At 41.5% G+C, this 21,792-nt stretch overlaps 1 protein-coding gene across 2 annotated transcripts in view; it reads right to left on the bottom strand.

The window, feature by feature from the left end:
• Window positions 1–16,983: 16,983 nt before the first annotated feature.
• LOC111954993 (receptor-type tyrosine-protein phosphatase H) overlaps window positions 16,984–21,792 on the bottom strand; it is a 12,264-nt gene continuing 7,455 nt past the window's right edge. For both annotated transcript variants that reach the window (XM_023975015.2, XM_023974999.2), the window contains exons 8-12: window positions 19,611–19,765; window positions 18,426–18,686; window positions 17,868–18,137; window positions 17,577–17,674; window positions 16,984–17,173 (exon numbers count right to left, since the gene is read on the bottom strand). In XM_023975015.2, coding sequence (XP_023830783.1) covers window positions 17,081–17,173; window positions 17,577–17,674; window positions 17,868–18,137; window positions 18,426–18,686; window positions 19,611–19,765 — 877 coding nt within the window. In that variant the 3' untranslated portion in view covers window positions 16,984–17,080. The remainder of the gene's footprint in view (window positions 17,174–17,576; window positions 17,675–17,867; window positions 18,138–18,425; window positions 18,687–19,610; window positions 19,766–21,792) is intronic.

Here is a 21,792-nt window from a genome sequence, read left to right as displayed (position 1 = left end):
GGTACATCCTTTAGAAAACAAACTCACTTCATTGACAACAGCTCGGCACTGCTCCGCAAAGCGCAAGAAGTATGATTGAATGCCCTGACTTCTGTTGAGGCGGTATCGCCCATCGTAAGTGCTGCATGGCCAATGCAGACCTCGATTGACCATGCCCAGATGCACAATGGACTTCTCTTTCCAGAATGCGCTTTCTCCCGCCAACTTAATTKTGTAAATTGTTTGCGTTTGATTGTAAGTGTATATCAATTCCTCATTACATATCACCAGTAGTACATTTACCTTTAATTCCTATAATTTCCTGGGAATTTGTTAATGTATTCAATATTATTATTCCAGTCTTCCCGTTTTCATAGTCGGAGTAAGGATGCACACAAATAGAAGTAGGCCTATAGGCTTCCTGGCCTGCGCGCAAATGTATGCATATGAAACCGWGGTAAAGACAGTTTCAAGTTGGATATTCGACGGATGTTCGCGCTTTCAAACCGCTTGAGCCACAGACTCCAAATAAGTGTCATGGTGCTGGAAAAATTGCCCACAACATTGCACATGTCTTATTTTCACGATTTGGACATTAATTCGCTTTCCAAAGCTAATAAACATGTGGAAATGTGAGCAGCATTTTGTATTCCTAGTTGAATTAGTTAGGGAGCGTAAACAAGTACAACCTTTTTTACATTCAAATGTCAATAGCTCCTCGGTCATGTGACCTACTGACTTCAAACAAGGTTCAGAATGTCCACTGACTACCCTTCTATATTGCACACCCTTTAGATTGTCAATTTTCATCTCACATGGTGTTACATGAATTTTCCAAAATGTAAAATTTCAATAGCTCCTTGGTCATGTGACCTACTGACCTCAAACAAGGTTCAGAATGTCCACTGGCTATACCTTCATATCGCACACTCTGATATTTGTCTACTTTCATCTCATGCTATTTGACTTAAATCTGTAAGCTTTGCAGGCCTTCATTTTACAGCATTTTTCTACGGCTGGCCTTGCTTTCCTCCTGGCTACCCCTACCCCGGTCAACAGCTCTGCACCCCCCACAGCAACTTGCCCAAGCCTCCCCCATTTCTCCTTCACCCAAATCCAGATAGCTGATGTTCTGAAAGAGCTGCAAAATCCGGACCCCTACAAATCACCTGGGCTAGACAATCTGGACTCTCTCTTTCTAAAATTATCCGCCGGAATTGTTGCAACCCCTATTACTAGCCTGTTCAACCTCTCTTTTGTATCGTCTGAGATCCCCAAAGATTGGAAAGCTGCCGCGGTCATCCTCCTCTTCAAAGGGGGAGACACTCTAGACCCAAACTGTTACAGACCTATATCTATCCTACCCTGCCTTTCTAAGGTCTTCGAAAGCCAAGTTAACAAACAGATCACCAACCATTTTGAATCCCACCGTACCTTCTCCGCTATGCAATCTGGTTTCCGAGCTKGTCATGGGTGCACCTCAGCCACGCTCAAGGTCCTAAACGATATCATAATCGCCATCGACAAAAGGCAATACTGTGCAGCCGTATCCATCGACCGGGCCAAGGCTTTCGACTCTGTCAATCACCGCATTCTTATCGGCAGACTCAACAGCCTTGGTTTCTCAAATGACTGCCTCGCCTGGTTCACCAACTACTTCTCAGATAGAGTTCAGTGTGTCAAATAGGAGGGCCTGTTGTCCGGACCTCTGCCAGTGTCTATGGGGGTGCCACAGGGTTCAATTCTCAGGCCGACTCTTTTCTCTGTATACATCAATGATGTCGCTCTTGCGGCTGGTGATTCTCTGATCCACCTCTACGCAGACGACACCATTCTGTATACTTCTGGCATTTCTTTGGACACTGTGTTAACTAACCTCCAGACGAGCTTCAACGCCATACAACTCTCCTTCCGTGGCCTCCAACTGCTCTTAAATGCAAGTAAAACTAAATGCATGCTCTTCAACCGATCGCTGCCCGCATCTGCCCACCCGCCTAGCATCACTACTCTGGACGGTTCTGACTTAGAATATGTGGACAACTACAAATACCTAGGTGTCTGGTTAGACTATAAACTCTCCTTCCAGACTCATATTAAGCATCTCCAATCCAAAATTAAATCTAGAATCGGTTTCCTATTTCGCAACAAAGCATCCTTCACTCATGCTGCCAAACATACCCTCGTAAAACTGACTATCCTACCGATCCTTGACTTCGGCGATGTCATTTACAAAATAGCCTCCAACATTCTACTCAGCAAATTGGATGCAGTCTATCACAGTGCCATCCGTTTCGTCACCAAAGCCCCATATACTACCCACCACTGCAACCTGTATGCTCTCGTTGGCTGGCCCTCGCTTCATATTCGTTGCCAAACCCTCTGGCTCCAGGTCATCTATAAGTCCTTGCTAGGTAAAGCCCCGCCTTATCTCAGCTCACTGGTCACCATAGCAGCACCTACCCGTAGCACGCGCTCCAGCAGATATATTTCACTGGTCACCCCCAAAGCCAATTCCTACTTTGGCCGCCTTTCCTTCCAGTTCTCTGCTGCCAGTGACTGGAACGAATTGCAAAAATCACTGAAGCTGGACACTCATATCTCCCTCACTATCTTTAAGCATCAGCTATCAGAGCAGAGCAGAGCACCTGTACGTAGCCCATCTGTAAATAGCCCATCCAACTACCTCATCCACATATTGTTATTTATTTATTTATTTTATATATATATATTTTGCTCCTTTGCACCACAGTATCTCTACTTGCACATTCATCTTCTGCACATCTATCACTCCAGTGTTTATTTGCGAAATTGTAATTATTTCGCCACTACGGCCTATTTATTGCCTTACCTCCTTAATCTTACTTCATTTGCACACACTGTATACAGACTTTTCTATTGTGTTATTGACTGTACGTTTGTTTATTCCATGTGTAACTCTGTGTTGTTGTTTGTGTCACACTGTTTGCTTTATCTTGACCAGGTCGCGGTTGTAAATGAGAACATGTTCTCAACTGGCTCAACTGGTTGAATAAAGGTGAAATAAATATTTTTTTAAATACTGTATATGGGAATGTCTTATGTCCGTCCTACATGTAGTGTTGGTACATGGAATATTCCTCAGCTGCATATATCATAAATTGCTATTGCAAATAGAAGTATTATGTTCAACAATTGACATTTTCAGATATTATTTTGACAAACGCACTTTGGTGCTTACAATTCATTCTCTATTGTCATAGATTTGGTGGGCGCTGTCATCTGTGATCTTTGTGATATGACTTTCTTTAAGCACGTACTGATGAAACTGTCACTTCATATTTTCTTCTTAAAGTCTACAACTCTACATTTATTCACTCTGTGATAGTGTTGGATCCTATATGCTACTTTTATTATTGTCCTGTAAATGGTTCAGTGCCTATAATTTAGGCTGTGTGTGGAATGGGGTATAAAGGACATTACCTCTACTAATAAATTACTACTAGATTATAGTGATAAGGAAAACAGCATACAAATTTGGCTTGTGTATTCATTCATAAAAAAGAGAATACTTCAAAATGAGAAGATCCTTCCATGGAAAAGACGACTGGGTGGACATAAAGTGGAAAGGAGGGGAAATAACTGACACCATGCAGCAGGACACCTTCAGCTGTGTGGTCTTTGTAATGCAGGTTTGATAGTTATATTTTCAATAATGAATGGTGTCATGACATTGGCCTGTTGGGGGAGGTTTATGACCCCCATAAATACCTTTCCCTTTTCTCTCTCTCTACTTTATAGAGTTGACTCTTGGAAAGCCTTTGTTAACATAGAGTCTGGTAACATCAAAAGGTGGGAAACGGAACCATATCTCGGTAGTCCAACCAGTTGAAAATATGTGTTGGTACTTAATGAATATGATGTCAGATCAGTTGTTGTCTGAGACATTACTACTAATGATAGTATGACATAAACTGTATCTTGGAAAGTCTACACATTCTAGTTATCAGATTCACATGGAATTGTTGTGCAATTTAAATGTTTAAATATGAAACTATTTGTGAAAAGATTAAATGTAATTTTAGCTTCTAAAATGAGAGAATTGGTTTGTCATAGAGTAAACTCTGCTCACTCAGAGGCCCCGCCCAAGTGAACAGACATTGGTTGTAAACTATGAAACACGCCCTTCTCTTCACCACTTTATAAACCCGTTGACGAGAATGAAATATTCTGTTCCAAGGACGTGAGGACTTGCGGTCCCTGCGTTAAAAGGACAAGATCACCTACAGAACTAAGCCAACCTCAGCATGAGCTCTGTTTGAACGACAAGAACCTAACGAAATTAGAATCTAATTTCAACGTGAAGATGACGATCAACACGCCGAAAGGATGAATTTTGACTATACCAGCCAGAATATAGCATGAGCTTAAAGTATGGCAACTTGGTATGAACTTTGAACTCTTATTCACGAAAGAAGTGATACCTCCTAGCCGATTGAGTTAGCCGCAGCAACTGTAAACGTGGGCTAGGAAAGGACGGACGACGTATCCAGTCTAACACACAACGACGATACTATAACGTATCCAGTTTACCACCAGAGACATTCTTCAGAGGACAAGGAAGATCTCTGTTGAGCAACACAGCCATCCATCTACGACCAACCTATTGAAGCACAGCTCAGAGTAAATGTTCCTTGCATTTCTTTTTCTCCAAATAGGCAGTTATTTAGAATGCATAAGATTCTGTATTTACGATAGCATAGCTTCTCCCTTTGTTACTCAGTCTTCCCGCTCTTTCATTCAAAACCCAACCCCCTTTCTTTGTGTAACCAGCAATCATATCTGTTCCGTCCGCTAGGGACGTTATCCTTTATGACATAATTTGTAATCAATGTATGATACATTCTCTGTATATGTAATTCTGTGTGATTTATTTAGGTATTTAGTAAATAAATAATGAAACCAAATTTTGGATTGCTGATTCAACAGGTTAGCCAGGGTTTGTGAAGATAACCAATAATTTACAACTTTCAGATGAGACTGAATAAGGTGACGATTAATAATTGACTGCTACTGATGTAAAAGACTACCAGGTCTTTAAGAGTTTATTCGGAAGATAACAGCTCTATACATTTACATTTACATTTAAGTCATTTAGCAGACGCTCTTATCCAGAGCGACTTACAAATTGGAAAGTTCATACATATTCAGCCTGGTCCCCCCGTGGGGAATGAACCCACAACCCTGGCGTTGCAAGCGCCATGCTCTACCAACTGAGCCACACGGGACCTATAAACATTCTTTCGTGGTGCCCCGACTTTCTAGTTATTTACATTTACATGATTAGTTTAACCAGGTAATATTAATTACAGAGAAATTATTTTTTATTTTTTTTATTTTAAATTTTATCCCCTTTTCTCCCCAATTTTCGTGGTATCCAATCGCTAGTAATTACTATCTTGTCTCATCGCTACAACTCCCGTACGGGCTCGGGAGAGACGAAGGTCGAAAGTCATGCGTCCCCTCCGAAGCACAACCCAACCAAGCCGCACTGCTTCTTAACACCCGCGCCTCCAACCCGGAAGCCAGCCGCACCAATGTGTCGGAGGAAACACCGTGCACCCGCCCCCCTCGGTTAGCGCGCACTGGCCCGGCCCGCCACAGGAGTCGCTGGAGCGCGATGAGCAAGGATATCCCTACCGGCCAAACCCTCCCTAACCCGGACGACGCTAAGCCAATTGTGCGTCGCCCCACGGACCTCCCGGTCGCGGCCGGCTGCGACAGAGCCTGGGCGCGAACCCAGACTCTGGTGGCGCAGCATAGCACTGCGATGCAGTGCTCTAGACCACTGCGCCACCCGGGAGGCCCCCTCAGAGAAATTATTTTATAGAATAGCATGTCATATCACCTAATCCGGCATAGCCAAAGATACGACAATGGTTAGCTATTATGTGACAATTAGGTCAAAACTCTATTTTATTTTTTGGTGTAGATACATCCCCTCCCAAAGTATTGTGGAACATTCAAAAACACATAGAGAAACTGCGAAAAGAAATGGCTGAGGATATACTTAAAATGTCTGGTATGTTAATGACATTTAATTCAAAGTAAATGTAAATTCTTTATTTTTATGTAGTAGTGTGGGACAGCCTATGTTCAGTTCATGCCTATGATTTCAGAGTTCAACAAAGCCAACAACTGCTTCATGTGTGCCACTGATAAAGAACCTGGATGTGGCCCAAAGACTGACTGGGTTAGTAACTTTATTTAACATGTTTATAATCTTTAACAGTGACGGTATGTAAGACAATTTATGATATAACACAATGGATGGCTAATTCGTCATTCTTCATACTGCATTGATATTTGATATTATTTATAACGTGTTACGCTTTGGTTTGTTTTAGATTGAATGTTTTGCATGCCAACGGTGGTTCCATGTGCTGTGTCTAGGAATGAAGACAAAAGAGTACAACAGAGTAATGAACACAAACTGGAAGTGCTGTCTTTGTTTTTAAAATGGTATGCTATACCCCATCCACACTGAAGAGGCTCTGACATGTACATCAACCAGGGATAAAGAGAAAGTTAACACTGAAATGTTTCATACTTATTTGAAGTTCAGTGTCTGTTGACATGTTGAAAAAGATTAAAGGTCTACAATTTCTGTTTAATTTGTCAATATTACATTTATATTAATTGATTTACTGGCCACCATTACTGTGGTTACATGTTCAGTATATGTATTGACCAGCAAACCCACTGCAGCCTACCTCACTAGCTCACTCTCCATCCCTGCTTTGGACAATTAATAACATGACTCTCGTACTTTGCCCTTTTCCTTTATGGTTGATATTAACGACAAAAGGAGATATTATCTGTCTCTCTCCTATTGTGTACCACTGTTAAATACTATGGGGGGGAAAAAAACAGGGGAAATAAGTACTTAGAACTACCAATTATTATAGATAAATATTAAAGAAAAGGGTAAACACAACACTGGACTGAACCCCTTAATTGTCAAACTAATATTAATGTACAACAATATAGAAGACACATGACTAGAGATTATGCAATATGGGTGTATATCCACTGCATGCTTCTTAGGTGTGTAACTGACATGACCAAGGAGCTCCTGCAAATTTGAAACTATGAAAAATGTACGTTACACCGTGTAATTTTACAGTACACAAACAAGAGTATGCAATACAGAAGGGTAGTCAGCGAACATTAGGTCACATGACCAAGGAGCTTTTGAAATTTTACATTTTGAAAAATGTATGTAAAACCATGTGAGATGAAAATGGACAAACTAAAGTGTGTGTAATGTGTAGGCCCACTGAGTGGACATTCTGAACCTTGTTTGAAGTCATTAGGTGACATGACCAAGGAGCTATTGAAATGTTACATTTTGAAAAATGTATGTAAAACCATTTCAGATGAAAATGGACAGACTAAAGCGTGTGCAATGTGTAGGCCCACTGAGTGGACATTCGGAAACTTGTTTGAAGTCACTAGGTCACATGACCAAGGAGCTATTGAAATTCTAAATTTAGAAAAATTCCTGTAAAACCATGTGAGATGAAAATGGACAAACTAAAGGGTGTGTAATGTGTGTCTATGCCATCGGGTTAGCTACAACCTGTTTTGAAAGTGTCAGGAGTAATGGTTAAAGAGCTATTGAAATTAGAAAAATAGGATTTGTGTCACGTTCCTGACCTGTTTTCTGTTGTTTTTGTATGTGTTTAGTTGGTCAGGGCGTGAGTTGGGGTGGGCATTCTATGTTTTGTGTTTCTATGTTGGGTTTAAGGTGTTGCCTGATATGGTTCTCAATTAGAGGCAGGTGTTTGACGTTTCCTCTGATTGAGAACCATATTAAGGTAGGCTGTTCTCACTGTTTGTTTGTGGGTGATTGTTCCTGTGTCAGTGTTGGTGCTACACGGGACTGTGACGGTTAGTTTGTTTTGTCATTTTGTATAGTGTTTTGTTTGATTAAATTCATTATATCTAATTACCACGCTGCACATTGGTCCCCTGATCCTTCTCGCCTCTCCTCGTCTGAGGAGGAGGACGACGTAGACTGCCGTTACAATTTGTCACTATGTTGACGGTCCCTAACTGCTGTTGGTGGACGTAAGGAAAACTACAGGCGAATATCCAACCTGAAAAGGTGCATAAAAATGTGTCCATTTGGGGATCTGATTGTGTTTCTGATTGGCTTAATGACCCACCGCTAATGACCTGTGGAGCTTCTCAAAGTAATGTTTTCTTCAGCTCAGCAAACAAAGTCTATTTTTACATCCATTGAAAATTACAACAGTTCCTCAATGCATTAGAAAAACTTTCCAGCTATCTCCCTTTCCATAACAACTCAGCGTGAAAGGGAAAAATGTCATGATTTGATCCGGTGGAAACTTCATAAAATAGGCCTACCTGATTACTTCTTATCAGTGCTTGACTTGGACTGAAATAGGTTCCGGTTCTCATTTTGGGTGCTGGTACTGTTTATATGTAGGTGCAGGAGCTCTACAATAATTTTGAGCTAATAAGAGGAACAGGAGCTCAAGCAGTAGAACATTTGAGGTGAGAGTAYTCCGCTCTGGTGAGCTCCTGCCAAAGTCAAGCACTGCTTCTTATCCCTTGTGCAAATAGCAATATTTTTATTTCTTGGCTCTATGTAGGCTATTTTTACATATTTGGCAAAGTAACTTTTTAGGTTTATCATTTTAATTTAGATTTGGATAGAATTTTGATTAAACACATTGCAATGATTTTGAGATATGAAGACTGTTTAATGAGAATGTGCATATAAAAACCATAACTGGCACACAGATTGGTAGAAATGGTCAAATAAATTGTCATTCCACATGAGAAAGGTTGCCGACTCCACGTGTAGCCTACCACCGGCAACTTCAGGAGAGTAACATCAGAATCTGTGAAAGCCAGCATGAGAACAGTTAAGGTTTTTTCTTCTTTATATCTATATCTCGTGGCACACTCTCGATGCATTTGTCTTATTTCATCAAACTGTAAGCTTTAAGCATCAGACAAGCTCAATGAATAAAGTTGTTTTTATTCAAACATATGTCTATATACGGAAAAATACAAGTTTAAAAATGTTCAATAAATTGATCGAAAGAACAGACGACTTTCGGTTCAACAAGATTTTTTTTAGTCAGGGACAGCCCTAGACTCATGTATATGTCCTTTAGCTTATCTTTATCCAACCATTTATTGACAGTTTATAGTGGTGATGGTCATGGTGCATACCAAGGTCACATTACATGTAGTTCTGTCCTTGAGCTGTCTCTCCAGAGATGTTTGATCGGGTTCAAGTCCGGGGCTCTGGCTGGATCTCAAGAACATTCAGGGACTTGTCCCGAAGCCACTCCTGTGTTGTCTTGGCTGTCTGCTTAGGGTCGTTGTCCTGTATTCAGACCCTTTGCTATGAGACATGAAATTGAGCTCAGCTGCATCCTGTTTCCATTGATCATCCTTGAGATGTTTTTACCACTTCATTGGAGTCCACTTGTGGTAAATTCAATTGATTGGACATGATTTGGAATGGCACACACCTGTCTATATAATGGTCCCCCGGTTGACAGAGCATGTCAGAGCAAAAACCAAGCCATGAAGTCCAAAGAATTGTCTGTAGAGCTCCGAGACAGCATTCTGTTGAGGCACAGATCTAGGGAAGGGTACCAAAACATTTCTGCAGCATTGAAGGTCCCCAAGAACACAGTTGCCTCCATGATTCTTAAATAGAAGAAGTTTGGAACCACCAAGACTCTTCCTAGAGCTAGCCGCCCGACCAAACTGAGCAATCTAGGGAGAATGGCCTTTGTCATGGAGGTGACCAAGAACCCGATGGTCACTCTGACAGAGCTCCAGAGTTCCTCTTTGGTGTCCTTCTGGAAGGTTATCACATATCCAATCAGGCCTTTATGGTAGAGTGGCCAGACGGAAGCCACTCCTCAGTAAAAGGCAACGGACAGCCCGCTTGGAGTTTGCCAAAAGGCACCTAAAGACTCAGACCATGAGAAACAAGATTCTCTGGTTTGATAAAACCAAGATTGAACTCTTTGGCCTGAATGCCAAGCGTAATGTCTGTAGGAAACCTGACCCCATCCCTGCGGTGAAACATGGTGGTGACAGCATCATGCCGTGGGGATGTTTTTTAGCGGCAGGGACTGGGAGACTAGTCAGGATCGAAGGAAAGATGAACGGCGCTAAGTACAGAGAGATCCTTGATGAAAACCTGCCCCAGAGCACTCAGGACCTCAGACTGGAGTGACGGTTCACCTTCCAACAGGACATTGACCCTAAGTACACAGCCAAGACAACGCAGGAGTGGTTTCGGGACAAGTCTCTGAATGTCCTTGAGTGGCCCAGCGAGAGCCCGGACTTGAACCCGATCAAACATCTCTGAAGAGACCTGGAAATAGCTGTGCAGCGACACTCCCCATCCAACCTGAAAGAGCTTGTGTGCCATACAGGTGTGCCAAGACCCGAGGCGCTGTAATCGCTACCAAAGGTGTGTCATGACGTTGCCTGTTTAGGTACATAAAGCCCATTCCCCTCTCCCTGCCACTCCCTGCCTCCCCCTTTCCTCCTTCAACCCACGCTGTGGTCACAGAGAGACGTCGTAAATTCCTGAGAATCTCCTCATGGCCAAACAGTATTAGAGAGAGGGTAAACTTTCAGGACAAAGGAGATTTCTTCCACCTCACAGAGCTTGAGGTACGAACAGATTTCATGTTCCGGGAAAAGTATAAAAGATCGGTGAAGATTCCAGCTATTAACATGTCGGTTTGTCACGACGTGGGAAACTCATGGGAGACTGTGTGGCTACATTACCATACCGCTGTTTATATAATAACCTCAGATATGGGGTTTACATCTGATTGTTGTATAAAATGAATGAGTGAGTATGATACTGTTTGTATAATTGTGTAATATGATTTTGGACTGTTTAATGAAGAAAAATACAAATCCCTTTTGATTTGAACTAAATCCGAGGACCCGCCCCTGAGCCAGTTGGGTCAGACATCCTGGGACAGCCCCTCTCTGCAATCCGAATAAAAACCCAACTCTGAGAAATTATCAGGAGACCATGTTTTTCTCCATAGGAGGAGAACGAAGGTTGTGTACCAGTGCTGAATCGTTTAACCACACCACGTGGTTAAACTCAAAGACTATACCGACAGAATAAGAACAAGTCTTTGATATTGACTACTAGTCTGCAGCTAGGAATTCGGTATCATTGAACGCGAAGAACGACAACCGCCGAAACACCCATTCTATAACGAATGTCACTCTGAACTATCCACAATAACCAAGACAGAGACAGAAGAAACTCCAACAGAAACTAACTTTTCTCCAGCGATCAAGACGACACACTGAGCGTAAATATATATATATTGATTGCAATTGTTCCCGAATGAGTGAGCGTTCATGTGTAAAGGATTAGCATGTCAATTGTTATAATTATGAACTCTGTAGTGACTTCTTAGTTGACCCCAATTTTCCCTTTGTCTAACAAGCCGCCATGCCGGTTCAGCCCACTAGGGCATATTTCTCCCATCATTTCATGTAACCATTTTAAGTTTGTTTGTTTGTTTATGCATTTCTGTGAATTACTTAGTTAGTAATAAATAAATGATTTAAGACAATTGATGTACGGATGACTCATAGTGAAGACTGGGTTCGTGCAGATAACCAACAATTTACGACGTTTGGAATGAGGTAAAATAAATAAATCATTAATCAGAAGACTATTGATCAGATATGAAAATATCTGAAAGGTTATATTGGGAAATTATAACTTTGTAATCTGACTACTTTCCCTGGTACCCCCAAATTCCTAGTTAATTAGTTACGTTATTATTTAGTTGATCGCGTAATAACTAATTACAGAGAATCTTTGATAAAAACTATAAGTCTTCAATTTAATGACAGCAAAGACACGACAGGTGCTTCAACAAAGTACTGAGTAAAGGGTCTGAATACTTATGTAAATGTGATATTAACGTTTTTTTCTTTTATACATTTGCAAAAATGTATAAAAAACTGTTTTTGCTTTGTCATTATGGGGTATTGTGTGTAGGTTGACGAGGGGGGGAAAAACGATCAATTTTAGAATAAGGCTGTAACCTAACAAAATGTGGAAAAAGTCAAGGGGTCTAAATCCTTCCTGTGTGTGTGTGTGGGGTGTGTGTGTGGTGTGTGGTGTGTTTGTGTGTTGGTGTGTGTGTGTGTGTGTGGTTGTTGTGTGTGTGTGTGTGTGTGTGCGTGGGTGTGTGTGCGCGCTGTATAGCTCTGGTACCAACTATATGTATCTGGTACCACACACAGTATACTGTATAGCTCTGGTACCAACTATATGTATCTGTCAACAACCCTGATCTCTCATCTCATTCTTCCTCACTCTTCTCTCTCTGAGGATCACACTAATAAAATATCTACCTCAATCTGTTGCATCTTTTTGCTCTCTCACACACACTCTCTCTTTTTTACCCCTCTCTCCTTCTTCCTACCATCTCAGTGTGGTCCTTTATGGCAGCTGGGCTGCTGACAGATCTCTGAGCTTTCCCTCCACTTCCTGTTCTCCTCCAGACCCACAGAGAAGAAGTTGCAGCCACCACAGCCACCGCTCTGGACACATCTGGGAACTACACGATGGGGGAGAGGAATGGTATATGAGGCAGACAGGGACAGAATAGTTTAAGCATACGATACCACATAAGAAGTGGTCTCAAGAAGCATGTTCTGTTGGTTTTGGTTTGGAAGACTAGGTTTATAGGAATCACGAAAAGAAGAACAAGGTCACAGTCATCAAAACTGGTTGGCTACTGGACCTACAGTTGAAGTCGGAAGTTAACATACACTTAGTTTGGAGTCATTAAAACTTGTTTTTCAACCACTCCACAAATGTTTTGTTAACTATAGTTTTGGCAAGTCGGTTAGGACATCTACTTTGTGCATGACACAAGTGATTTTTCCAAAAATTGTTTACAGACAGATTATTTCACTTACAATTCACTGTATCACAATTCCAATGGGTCAGAGGTTTACATACACTAAGTTGACTGTGCCTTTAAACAGCTTGGAAAATTCCAGAAAATGATGTCATGGCTTTAGAAGCCTCTGTTAGGCTACTTGACATAATTTGAGTCAATTGGAGGTGTACATGTGGATGTATTTCAAGGCCTACCTTCAAACTCAGTGCCTCTTTGCTTGACATCATGGCAAAATCAAAAGAAATCAGCCAAGACCCCAGAAAAAAAATTCTGGTTCTGGTCTGGTTCATCCTTGGGAGCAATTTCCAAACGCCTGAAGGTACCACGTTCATCTGTACAAACAATAGTACGCAAGTTTAAACACCATGGGACCACGCAGTATTCATACTGCTCAGGAAGGAGACGCGTTCTGTCTCCTTGAGATGAACGTACTTTGGTGCGAAAGGTGCAATTCAATCCCAGAACAACAGCAAAGGACCTTGTGAAGATGCTGGACGAAACAGGTACAAATGTATCTATATCCACAGTAAAACGAGTCCTATATCAACATAACCTGAAAGGCCGCTGTTGTGGCTGAATCAGAATTAGTTAGGTAACATAGATAAATAATTTGTTTTATTTTATTCTGGTCATTAGAATGTCTTCTTTTGGACTATACTGTTGGCAGTTTCAGTTATCCCTTCTCAGCTAGGGCTTAGTCACTTGGGGCCCAGAGAGGGGAGAGGTCAGGCTTGTCTTCATATGTCAATGTATCTGTTAAACCATGTGATGCTATGAAGAATATCAGAAGGGGAGGAGGACAGAATGGAGGCTTGTCTCCTTATGGGAATGTGTCTGTAACTATTGTATGTCCCCTCTGAGGTTGCCCTTATCTTGACCTAGTATATGACCTAAGAGGCTCACTGTCTTTTCTGATCTTGTCCAGGAGGGGGTGYATTTGAGATGGGCGTATCTAGAATTGACAATTGMTATATGCCATTGGATGAGGTAATGTTTTGGTCCTAAGTGGTACCAAGAACGAGATTWGAATCTCGTYTWARGAGACCAAACTGAAYGATAATTTATAGCTAATGCTATCTGGATGGGATACTCCTCTTTCAAGTAAAAGGTTCTTTGTAATGTTCCTAAGATCTGTTATTCGTCATGTAAGTTGAGAGGGGTGTGTCTTGGCTATAAATTATACTAAGAATGTTTTTGTAGGAACTCTCAGAGAATCTATTTATAGACACTGAATTGATCTGAGAGTCAAAAAGGGCTATGGTGAAGCTCATATATAATTAAAGATGGACTTTATAATATAACTCTGACTTGTGTGTGGTTTGCTCTCTCATCATTGAGTAATACAGGAAATTACCACGACACGCAAAGAAGAAGCCACTGCTTCAAAACCGCACAAAAAAGCCAGACTACGGTTTGCAACTGCACATGGGGACAAAGTTCGTACTTTTTGGAGAAATGTCCTCTGGTTTGATGAAACAACTGTTTGGCCATAATGACCATCGTATGTTTGGAGAAAAAGGGGAGCAAGCGAAGAACACCATCCCAACCGTGAAGCACGGGGTGTGGCAGCATCATGTTGTGGGGTGCCTTTTGCTGCAGGAGGGACTGGTGCACTTCACAAAATAGATGGCATCATGAGGGAGGAAAATTATGTAGATATATTGAAGCAACATCTCAAGACATCAGTCAGGAAGTTAAAGCTTGGTTGCAAATGGGTCTTCCAAGTGGACAATGACCCCAAGCATACTTCCAAAGTTGTGGCAAAATGGCTTAAGGACAACAAAGTCAAGGTATTGGAGTAGCCATCACAAAGCCCTGACCTCAATCATATAGAAAATTTGTGGGCAGAACTGAAAAAGCATGTGCAAGCAAGGAGGCCTACAAACACGAGCTCTGTCAGGAGGAATGTGCCAAATTTCACCCAACTTATTGTGAGAAGGCTACCCAAAACGTTTGACCCAAATTAAACAATTTAAAGGCAATGCTACCAAATACTAATTGAGTGTATGTAAACTTCTGACCCACTTGGAATTTGATGAAAGAAATAAAAGCTGAAATAAATCCTTCTATTTTTCTGACATTTCACATCCTTAAAATAAAGTGGTGATCCTACCTGATTTAAGACAGGGAATTTTTACTATGATTAAATGTCAGGAATTGTGAAACACTGAGTTTAAATGTATTTGGCTAAGGTGTATGTAAACTTCCGACTTCAATTGTATATTGACAATGTACTTTGACATTGAGTCAATAGATCATAATAGTCAACTAACTCATCCGAGATAGATTGATCGCATTGTACATTGCCTTCAGAATGTGTTCACAACCCTTTAATTTTTCCATATTTTGTTGTGTTACAAGGTGGGATTACATTTTTTTTTAATCAACTAAGTGGAAGGAAATTTGTTTAAAAAAAACTACTGAACAAATAAAACACTTTTTTATATATATATGTATTGATTCTCACAGTGCCTTCGGGAAGTATTCATACACCTTGACTTATTCCACATTTTCTAGAGCCTGAATTCAAGATGGATTAAATAGATCGTTTCTCACCCATTTTTATTTTCATGAATTACAGAAATATCTCATTAACAAAAGTATTCACAACCCCTGAGTCAATACATGTTAGAATTACATTGGCATCGATTAAAGCTGTTAGTCTTTCTGGGTAAGTCTCTAAGAGCTTTGCACACCTGGATTGTACAATATTTGCACATGATTCATTTGAAAATTCTACAAACTCTGTCAAGTTGGTTGTTGATCATTGTTAAACGGCAATTTTAGACTGCTATAGATTTTTTAGCCGATTTAAATCAAAACTGGAACATTCAATGTCGTCTTGGTAAGCAACGTTCGTGTATATTTGGCCTTGTGTTTTGGATTATTGTGCTGATGAAAGGTGAATTTGTCTCCCTGTCTCTGTTGGAAAGCAGACAACCAGACAGCACAACCTGTGACACAGCGTGGAGGATTACATGTCCCTTGCCCTCTTCTCCTTTGCTATCCTCCCAACTTTTTTTGTCTCCTCTTCCTCTATGAAATGGGACAGACACAAATATGTGCACCAGTGTTTAGTATCTTTTGAACAACCCTTTTCAACAAATTAGGTTATGCAATTTTTTTTTAAAGCATTTTCTTCTTTGACATATGTATTTGCCAAAAGTGTCTACTGTCTAGAAGGGGGTCAACCTATGTTGCTGTCTGGACCCTATGCTTCGCCGTTCCAATCTCTTCCTTCTTACAGTCGACTCCCAAACACAGCCTGATGTGATACACAAACATAACAGCAAAGAGGCTGTATCACGTTTATCACATTTCTTCCTGTTTCTATTCCGGTTTTAGACTATTCCCATCAGCGCGCATTATGTCAAATACTCTGGAGGTTGCCTTGTCTCTCAAACAGGAGACAGGTGTCAGCAAGCCACAAGCCAGCTTATTCTGAAGGTTCTACCTCGCACTATAGCCATTTTACTACAGCTGTCCATTACAATAGATACATAGCTATATTAATAGACAGCTATAGTAATTAACTATAACAACTACCTATAGGAAGGACCTCAACGGATCTGAGTGGATACAATTTAATCTTCAACATTGAGCAACCATACAAAAGTAATCCACTGCCCCGCCTAACATGGCTGACCAATTACAAATAAAAACAATTAAAAAACTATTATGTCACATGCTTGCTGGGGGTCTCCAGTTAAGTTGAATAACCAACTTCCAACACATATTCGTCCTGAGCATCAGGTGCCTTCTTGATCGAAATGCAAAAACCTAGTTTTAAAGAAAACACTAGTAAAAATATATATATAATGCACACCAAGACAGTCAGACTTTTATTCAGTAATTTGGTCAGAGAAAATACCTTACTAAAATGCATTTGTAAAACATATATCATATCCTGAAAACAAGCAAGACAAGTATAGACAAGACAAGAAATTCAAAACACATACATTCTTGGCATGCATCTAACTCTTCATTTATCTATTGTTATAATTTTTTTATTATCAAAATACAATTAATCTTAATCTTGACAAAAAAATTATATTGAATAGATGATCTGTACAAGTGTGTGTGTGTGTGTGTGTGTGTGTGTGTGATTATGCCTCTCGCCACTCCAGTTCCCAGAACACATTATCAACAAAAATGCCATTTTCCATCTTGCTGAAACACTTGCGGAAATGGCTCTTCAACTGTAACAAAAAAAAGTACAGACATAAAAATACAGAAAAAAACTAGTTTTGTATTCAACGTGTAAGACAATATATTCCATTTGATTTATTCGGTATGTGATGGGGGAAAACATCTGACACTGAACTTCTGTACGTATTTTACTCTATATTTTCACTAACTACTGTTGCTCATTGCAGCTTTTTACAAAAATATTTATTGCAATTATCCTGCTATGTGGTTGTTTTACCAATTCATTGTATGTGGCTCTGGATAGGAGCAGCTGCTAAAAATGACTACATGTAATGTGATTGGAGGATGTGGTGATGAATGTTATGTAATTGGAAGATGTGGTGATGAATGTAACGTGATTGGAGGATCTGGTGATGAATGTACTGTGATTGGAGGATGTTGTGATGACCTCACATTTTGCAGGACCCCTCTCTGTGTGCCGCTATCCTCACAGATGGAAGGTTCGCTGGAGGAACACGCCATAGTCATAGTTTGAACTCTCACCGTAGCAGCTGGCAGAGAGAGGGGGGGAGAGAAGGGAAAGAGAGAGAGAGAGCGAGAGAGAGACCCAGAGAGAGACCCATGTGAGTTAAGATGTGATGAAGAAAGGTCACCCACAACAAACATTGTCACCGATCATTATTAGATATGTTAGCAAGATATTTCAACAACATGTAAATATGTCTGATGTGGTGAGTAATTTACTTGTGTTCTGTGATGTTTGGATGGGCTGGCTTTCCTGGGTTCCTGCCGTCACTCGTACTTCGAAGGTGTAATTGGTTCCAGCATGCAACTCATTAAATGTATAGTTGGTGGCGTTTGTCTCCTTCGTCTGCGTTTCATTCCAGAAGTCAGATAAGTATTTCACCAGGTACTTTACTTCTACACCTTGGGATGCCACGGGGGCTTTCCATGACAGGGTGACATGACTCTTATTGAAGAAATCGATTTTGGCTGATTGCGGTGGGAGAGGAACTAAGGGAAGGAGACAGGGAAGAACGGTAGAGAGAGGAGTGACTTAAAGGTATAAGGGAAAATCATACATCTCAAAGTGCAAAACCTCTCAAAGGTCAAAAGCTTTTGAAATTCACATCAGCTGTTTCCCTTTGACAATGTACTGTACATGGGTAAGAATAATATTGACTAGATGTCAACAATAAAAAGTCAAAATGTCTTTCTTGTATTTTTATAGTACTGCTATGTATCAATATTGATGGAATGTGTTCATCTATTCAAAGAGAGAAAGATTAACTAGTAACTCACGAGTGAAATTAGTTTTGCTCACTGGGTCACTCTTGAGATACCCATTCAGAGTGGTGACTGTCACTGTATATTCAGCTCCTGCCTTTAGGTCGGTGAATGAGAGTTGACTGGCAGTTGTATTCTCTGTTTTCACTTCTTTTTTAGAGGCGGTTAGGTTGAGCTGAACACTGAATATCTCGTAGTTTCCCTGAGGATATTTCCAGGACACATTGATGGTGTCCTCAGAAATGACCAGCAGCAGTAAGTTAACTTCACCTGGAGCTATGGGGGAGAAAGGGAAAGAGAAGGATGAACGTGAGACAAGAGAAAGATATAAAAGTGACAAATTGAGAATAATAATGGTAGTGTGAAATGATTAGGCTATTGCTATGATAATATACAGTTATTATACACCATTCACAAAAATACTGTCCACTACCCAATAAATCACCCAATAAATCCACTACCCAATAAATCCACTACCCAATAAATCCACTACCCAATAAATCCACTACCCAATCAACTACCCAATAAATCCACTACCCAATAAATCCACTACCCTATAAATCCACTACCCAATAAATCCACTACCCAATAAATCAACCACCCAATAAATCCACTACCCAATAAATCCACTACCCAATAAATCCACTACCCAATAAATCCACTACCCAATAAATCCACTACCCAATCAACCACCCAATCAACCCACTACCCAATAAATCCACTACCCAATCAACCACCCAATAAATCCACCACCCAATAAACCCACCACCCAATAAATCCACCACCCAATAAATCCACCACCCAATAAATCCACTACCCAATCAACCACCCAATAAATCCACCACCCAATAAATCCACCACCCAATAAATCCACCACCCAATACATCCAGTACCCAATAGATCCACTACCCAATAAATCCACTACACAATAAATCCACCACCCAATAAATCCACCACCCAATAAATCCACCACCCAATAAATCCACCACCCAATAAATCCACCACCCAATCAACCACCCTCTCAATGAACTAATGCCTCATTATCGTCGCTCCGGCGAGAAGTTTCCCCTAGGTACAGGTCTAGGATCAGCTTTGCCTCCCCCAACCTTAACCATTAGTGGGGAAAATGCAAAACTGACCCCCGATCAGTGTGTCCAGGGGCAATTTCACCTTACACCATTATCATCTGTCCATACTCACTGGTGAGGCCCATCACTTCGCTGAGTTCTCCCTCAACCGATCCGTTGGGCACCAGTGCCACAACGCTCAGCCAGATCTTGGCACCTGACGACTGGTTCCCCACCGTCAGACTCGTGCTTGTCAGAATATGATGATCCAAGATTATGTCGATAATTCTATACTCAAAATAAACAATGGCCTTGTGTCAATCCTGTTCACATGCGTCCTTGTCATACACTGTAGTTCAAAGTCTGTTCTCTGTTCCATAAAGCAGGGTAATGGAGTGTGTTCTATACATTACATTTCTATGTGAATTTGCATGCCATTTTTACATGCATGTCCTGACTGTTCCCATGACGCAACAGTTGGGTCTGTTTATTTATGAATACATTAGCAGTAGAAAGTCAAATGGCAAAGCTGGGACCGAGAGACTGAAAAACAGCTTCTATCTCAAGGCCATCAGACTGTTAAACAGCCATAACTAACACAGAGAGGCTGCTGCCTACATACAGACTTAAATCTTTAGCCACTTTAATAAATGGATCACTAGTCACTTTAATGTTTACATATCTTGTATATATACACATACACACGCTGTATTTTATACCATCTATTGCATCTTGCCTATGCCGCTCTGTCATTGCTCATCCATATACACTGCTCAAAAAAATAAAGGGAGCACTTAAACAACACAATGTAACTCCAAGTCAATCACACTTCTGTGAAATCAAACTGTCCACTTAGGAAGCAACACTGATTGACAATAAATTTCACATGCTGTTGTGCAAATGGAATAGACAAAAGGTGGAAATTATAGGCAATTAGCAAGACACCCCCAATAAAGAAGTGAATTGCAGGTGGTGACCACAGACCACTTCTCAGTTCCTATGCTTCCTGGCTGATGTTTTGGTCACTTTTGAATGCTGGCGGTGCTTTCACCCTAGTGGTAGCATGAGACGGAAGTCTACAACCCACACAAGTGGCTCAGGTAGTGAGCCTCATCCAGGATGGCACATCATGCGAGCTGTGCAAGAAGGTTTGCTGTGTCTGTCAGCGTAGTGTCCAGAGCATGGAGGCGCTACCAGGAGACAGGCCAGTACATCAGGAGACGTGGAGGAGGCCGTAGGAGGGCAACAACACCAGCAGCAGGACCGCTACCTCCGCCTTTGTGCAAGGAGGAGCACTGCCAGAGCCCTGCCAAAATGACCTCCAGGCAGGCCCACAAATGTGCATGTGTCAGCATATTCGGTCTCACAAGGGCTCTGAGGATCTCATCTCGGTACTAATGCAGCTACAGGCTACCTCTGGCGAGCACATGGAGGCGTTGCGGCCCCACAAAGAAATGCCACCCCACACCATGACTGGACCCACCGCCAAAGCCGGTCATGCTGGAGGATGGTTGCAGGCAGCAGAACGTTCTCCATTGGCGTCACAAAGACTCTGTCACGTCTGTCACATGCTGTCATGTGCTCAGTGTGACCTGCTTTCATCTGTGAAGAGCACAGGGCGCCATGTGCGAATTTGCCAATCTTGGTGTTCTCTGGAAAATACCAAACGTCCCTGCACGGTGTTGGGCTGTAAGCACAACCCCCATCTGTGGACGTCGGGCCCTCCTACCCACCCTCATGGAGTCTTTTTCTGACCGTTTGAGCAGACACATGCACATTTGTGGCCTGCTGAGTCATTTTGCAGGGCTCTGGACAGTGCTCCTCCTTGCACAAAGGCGGAGGTAGCGGTCCTGCTGCTGGGGTGTTGCCCTCCTAAGGCCTCCTCCACGTCTCCTGATGTACTGGCCTGTCTCCTGGTAGCGCCTCCATGTCTGGACACTACGCTGACAGACACAGCAAACCTTCTTGCCACAGCTCGCATTGATGTGCCATCCTGGATGAGCTGCACTACCTGAGCCACTTGTGTGGGTTGAAGACTCCGTCTCATGCTACCACTAGGGTGAAAGCACCGCCAGCATTCAAAAAGTGGCCAAAACACAGCCAGAAGCATAGGAACTGAGAAGTGGTCTGTGGTCACACCTGCAATTCACTCCTTTATTGGGGTGTCTTGCTAATTGCCTATAATTTCCACCTTTTGTCTATTCCATTTGCACAAACAGCATGTGAAATTTATTTGTCAATCAGTGTTGCTTCCTAAGTGGACAGTTTGATTTCACGAAGTGGGATTGACTTGGAGTTACATGTGTGTGTTAAGT

Source organism: Salvelinus sp. IW2-2015, linkage group LG3 (genome assembly GCF_002910315.2).
Source record: "Salvelinus sp. IW2-2015 linkage group LG3, ASM291031v2, whole genome shotgun sequence".
Lineage (NCBI taxonomy): Eukaryota > Metazoa > Chordata > Actinopteri > Salmoniformes > Salmonidae > Salvelinus > Salvelinus sp. IW2-2015.
Note: the sequence above shows the minus strand (reverse complement) of the source record. Positions and strands in the feature narration are given on the sequence as shown.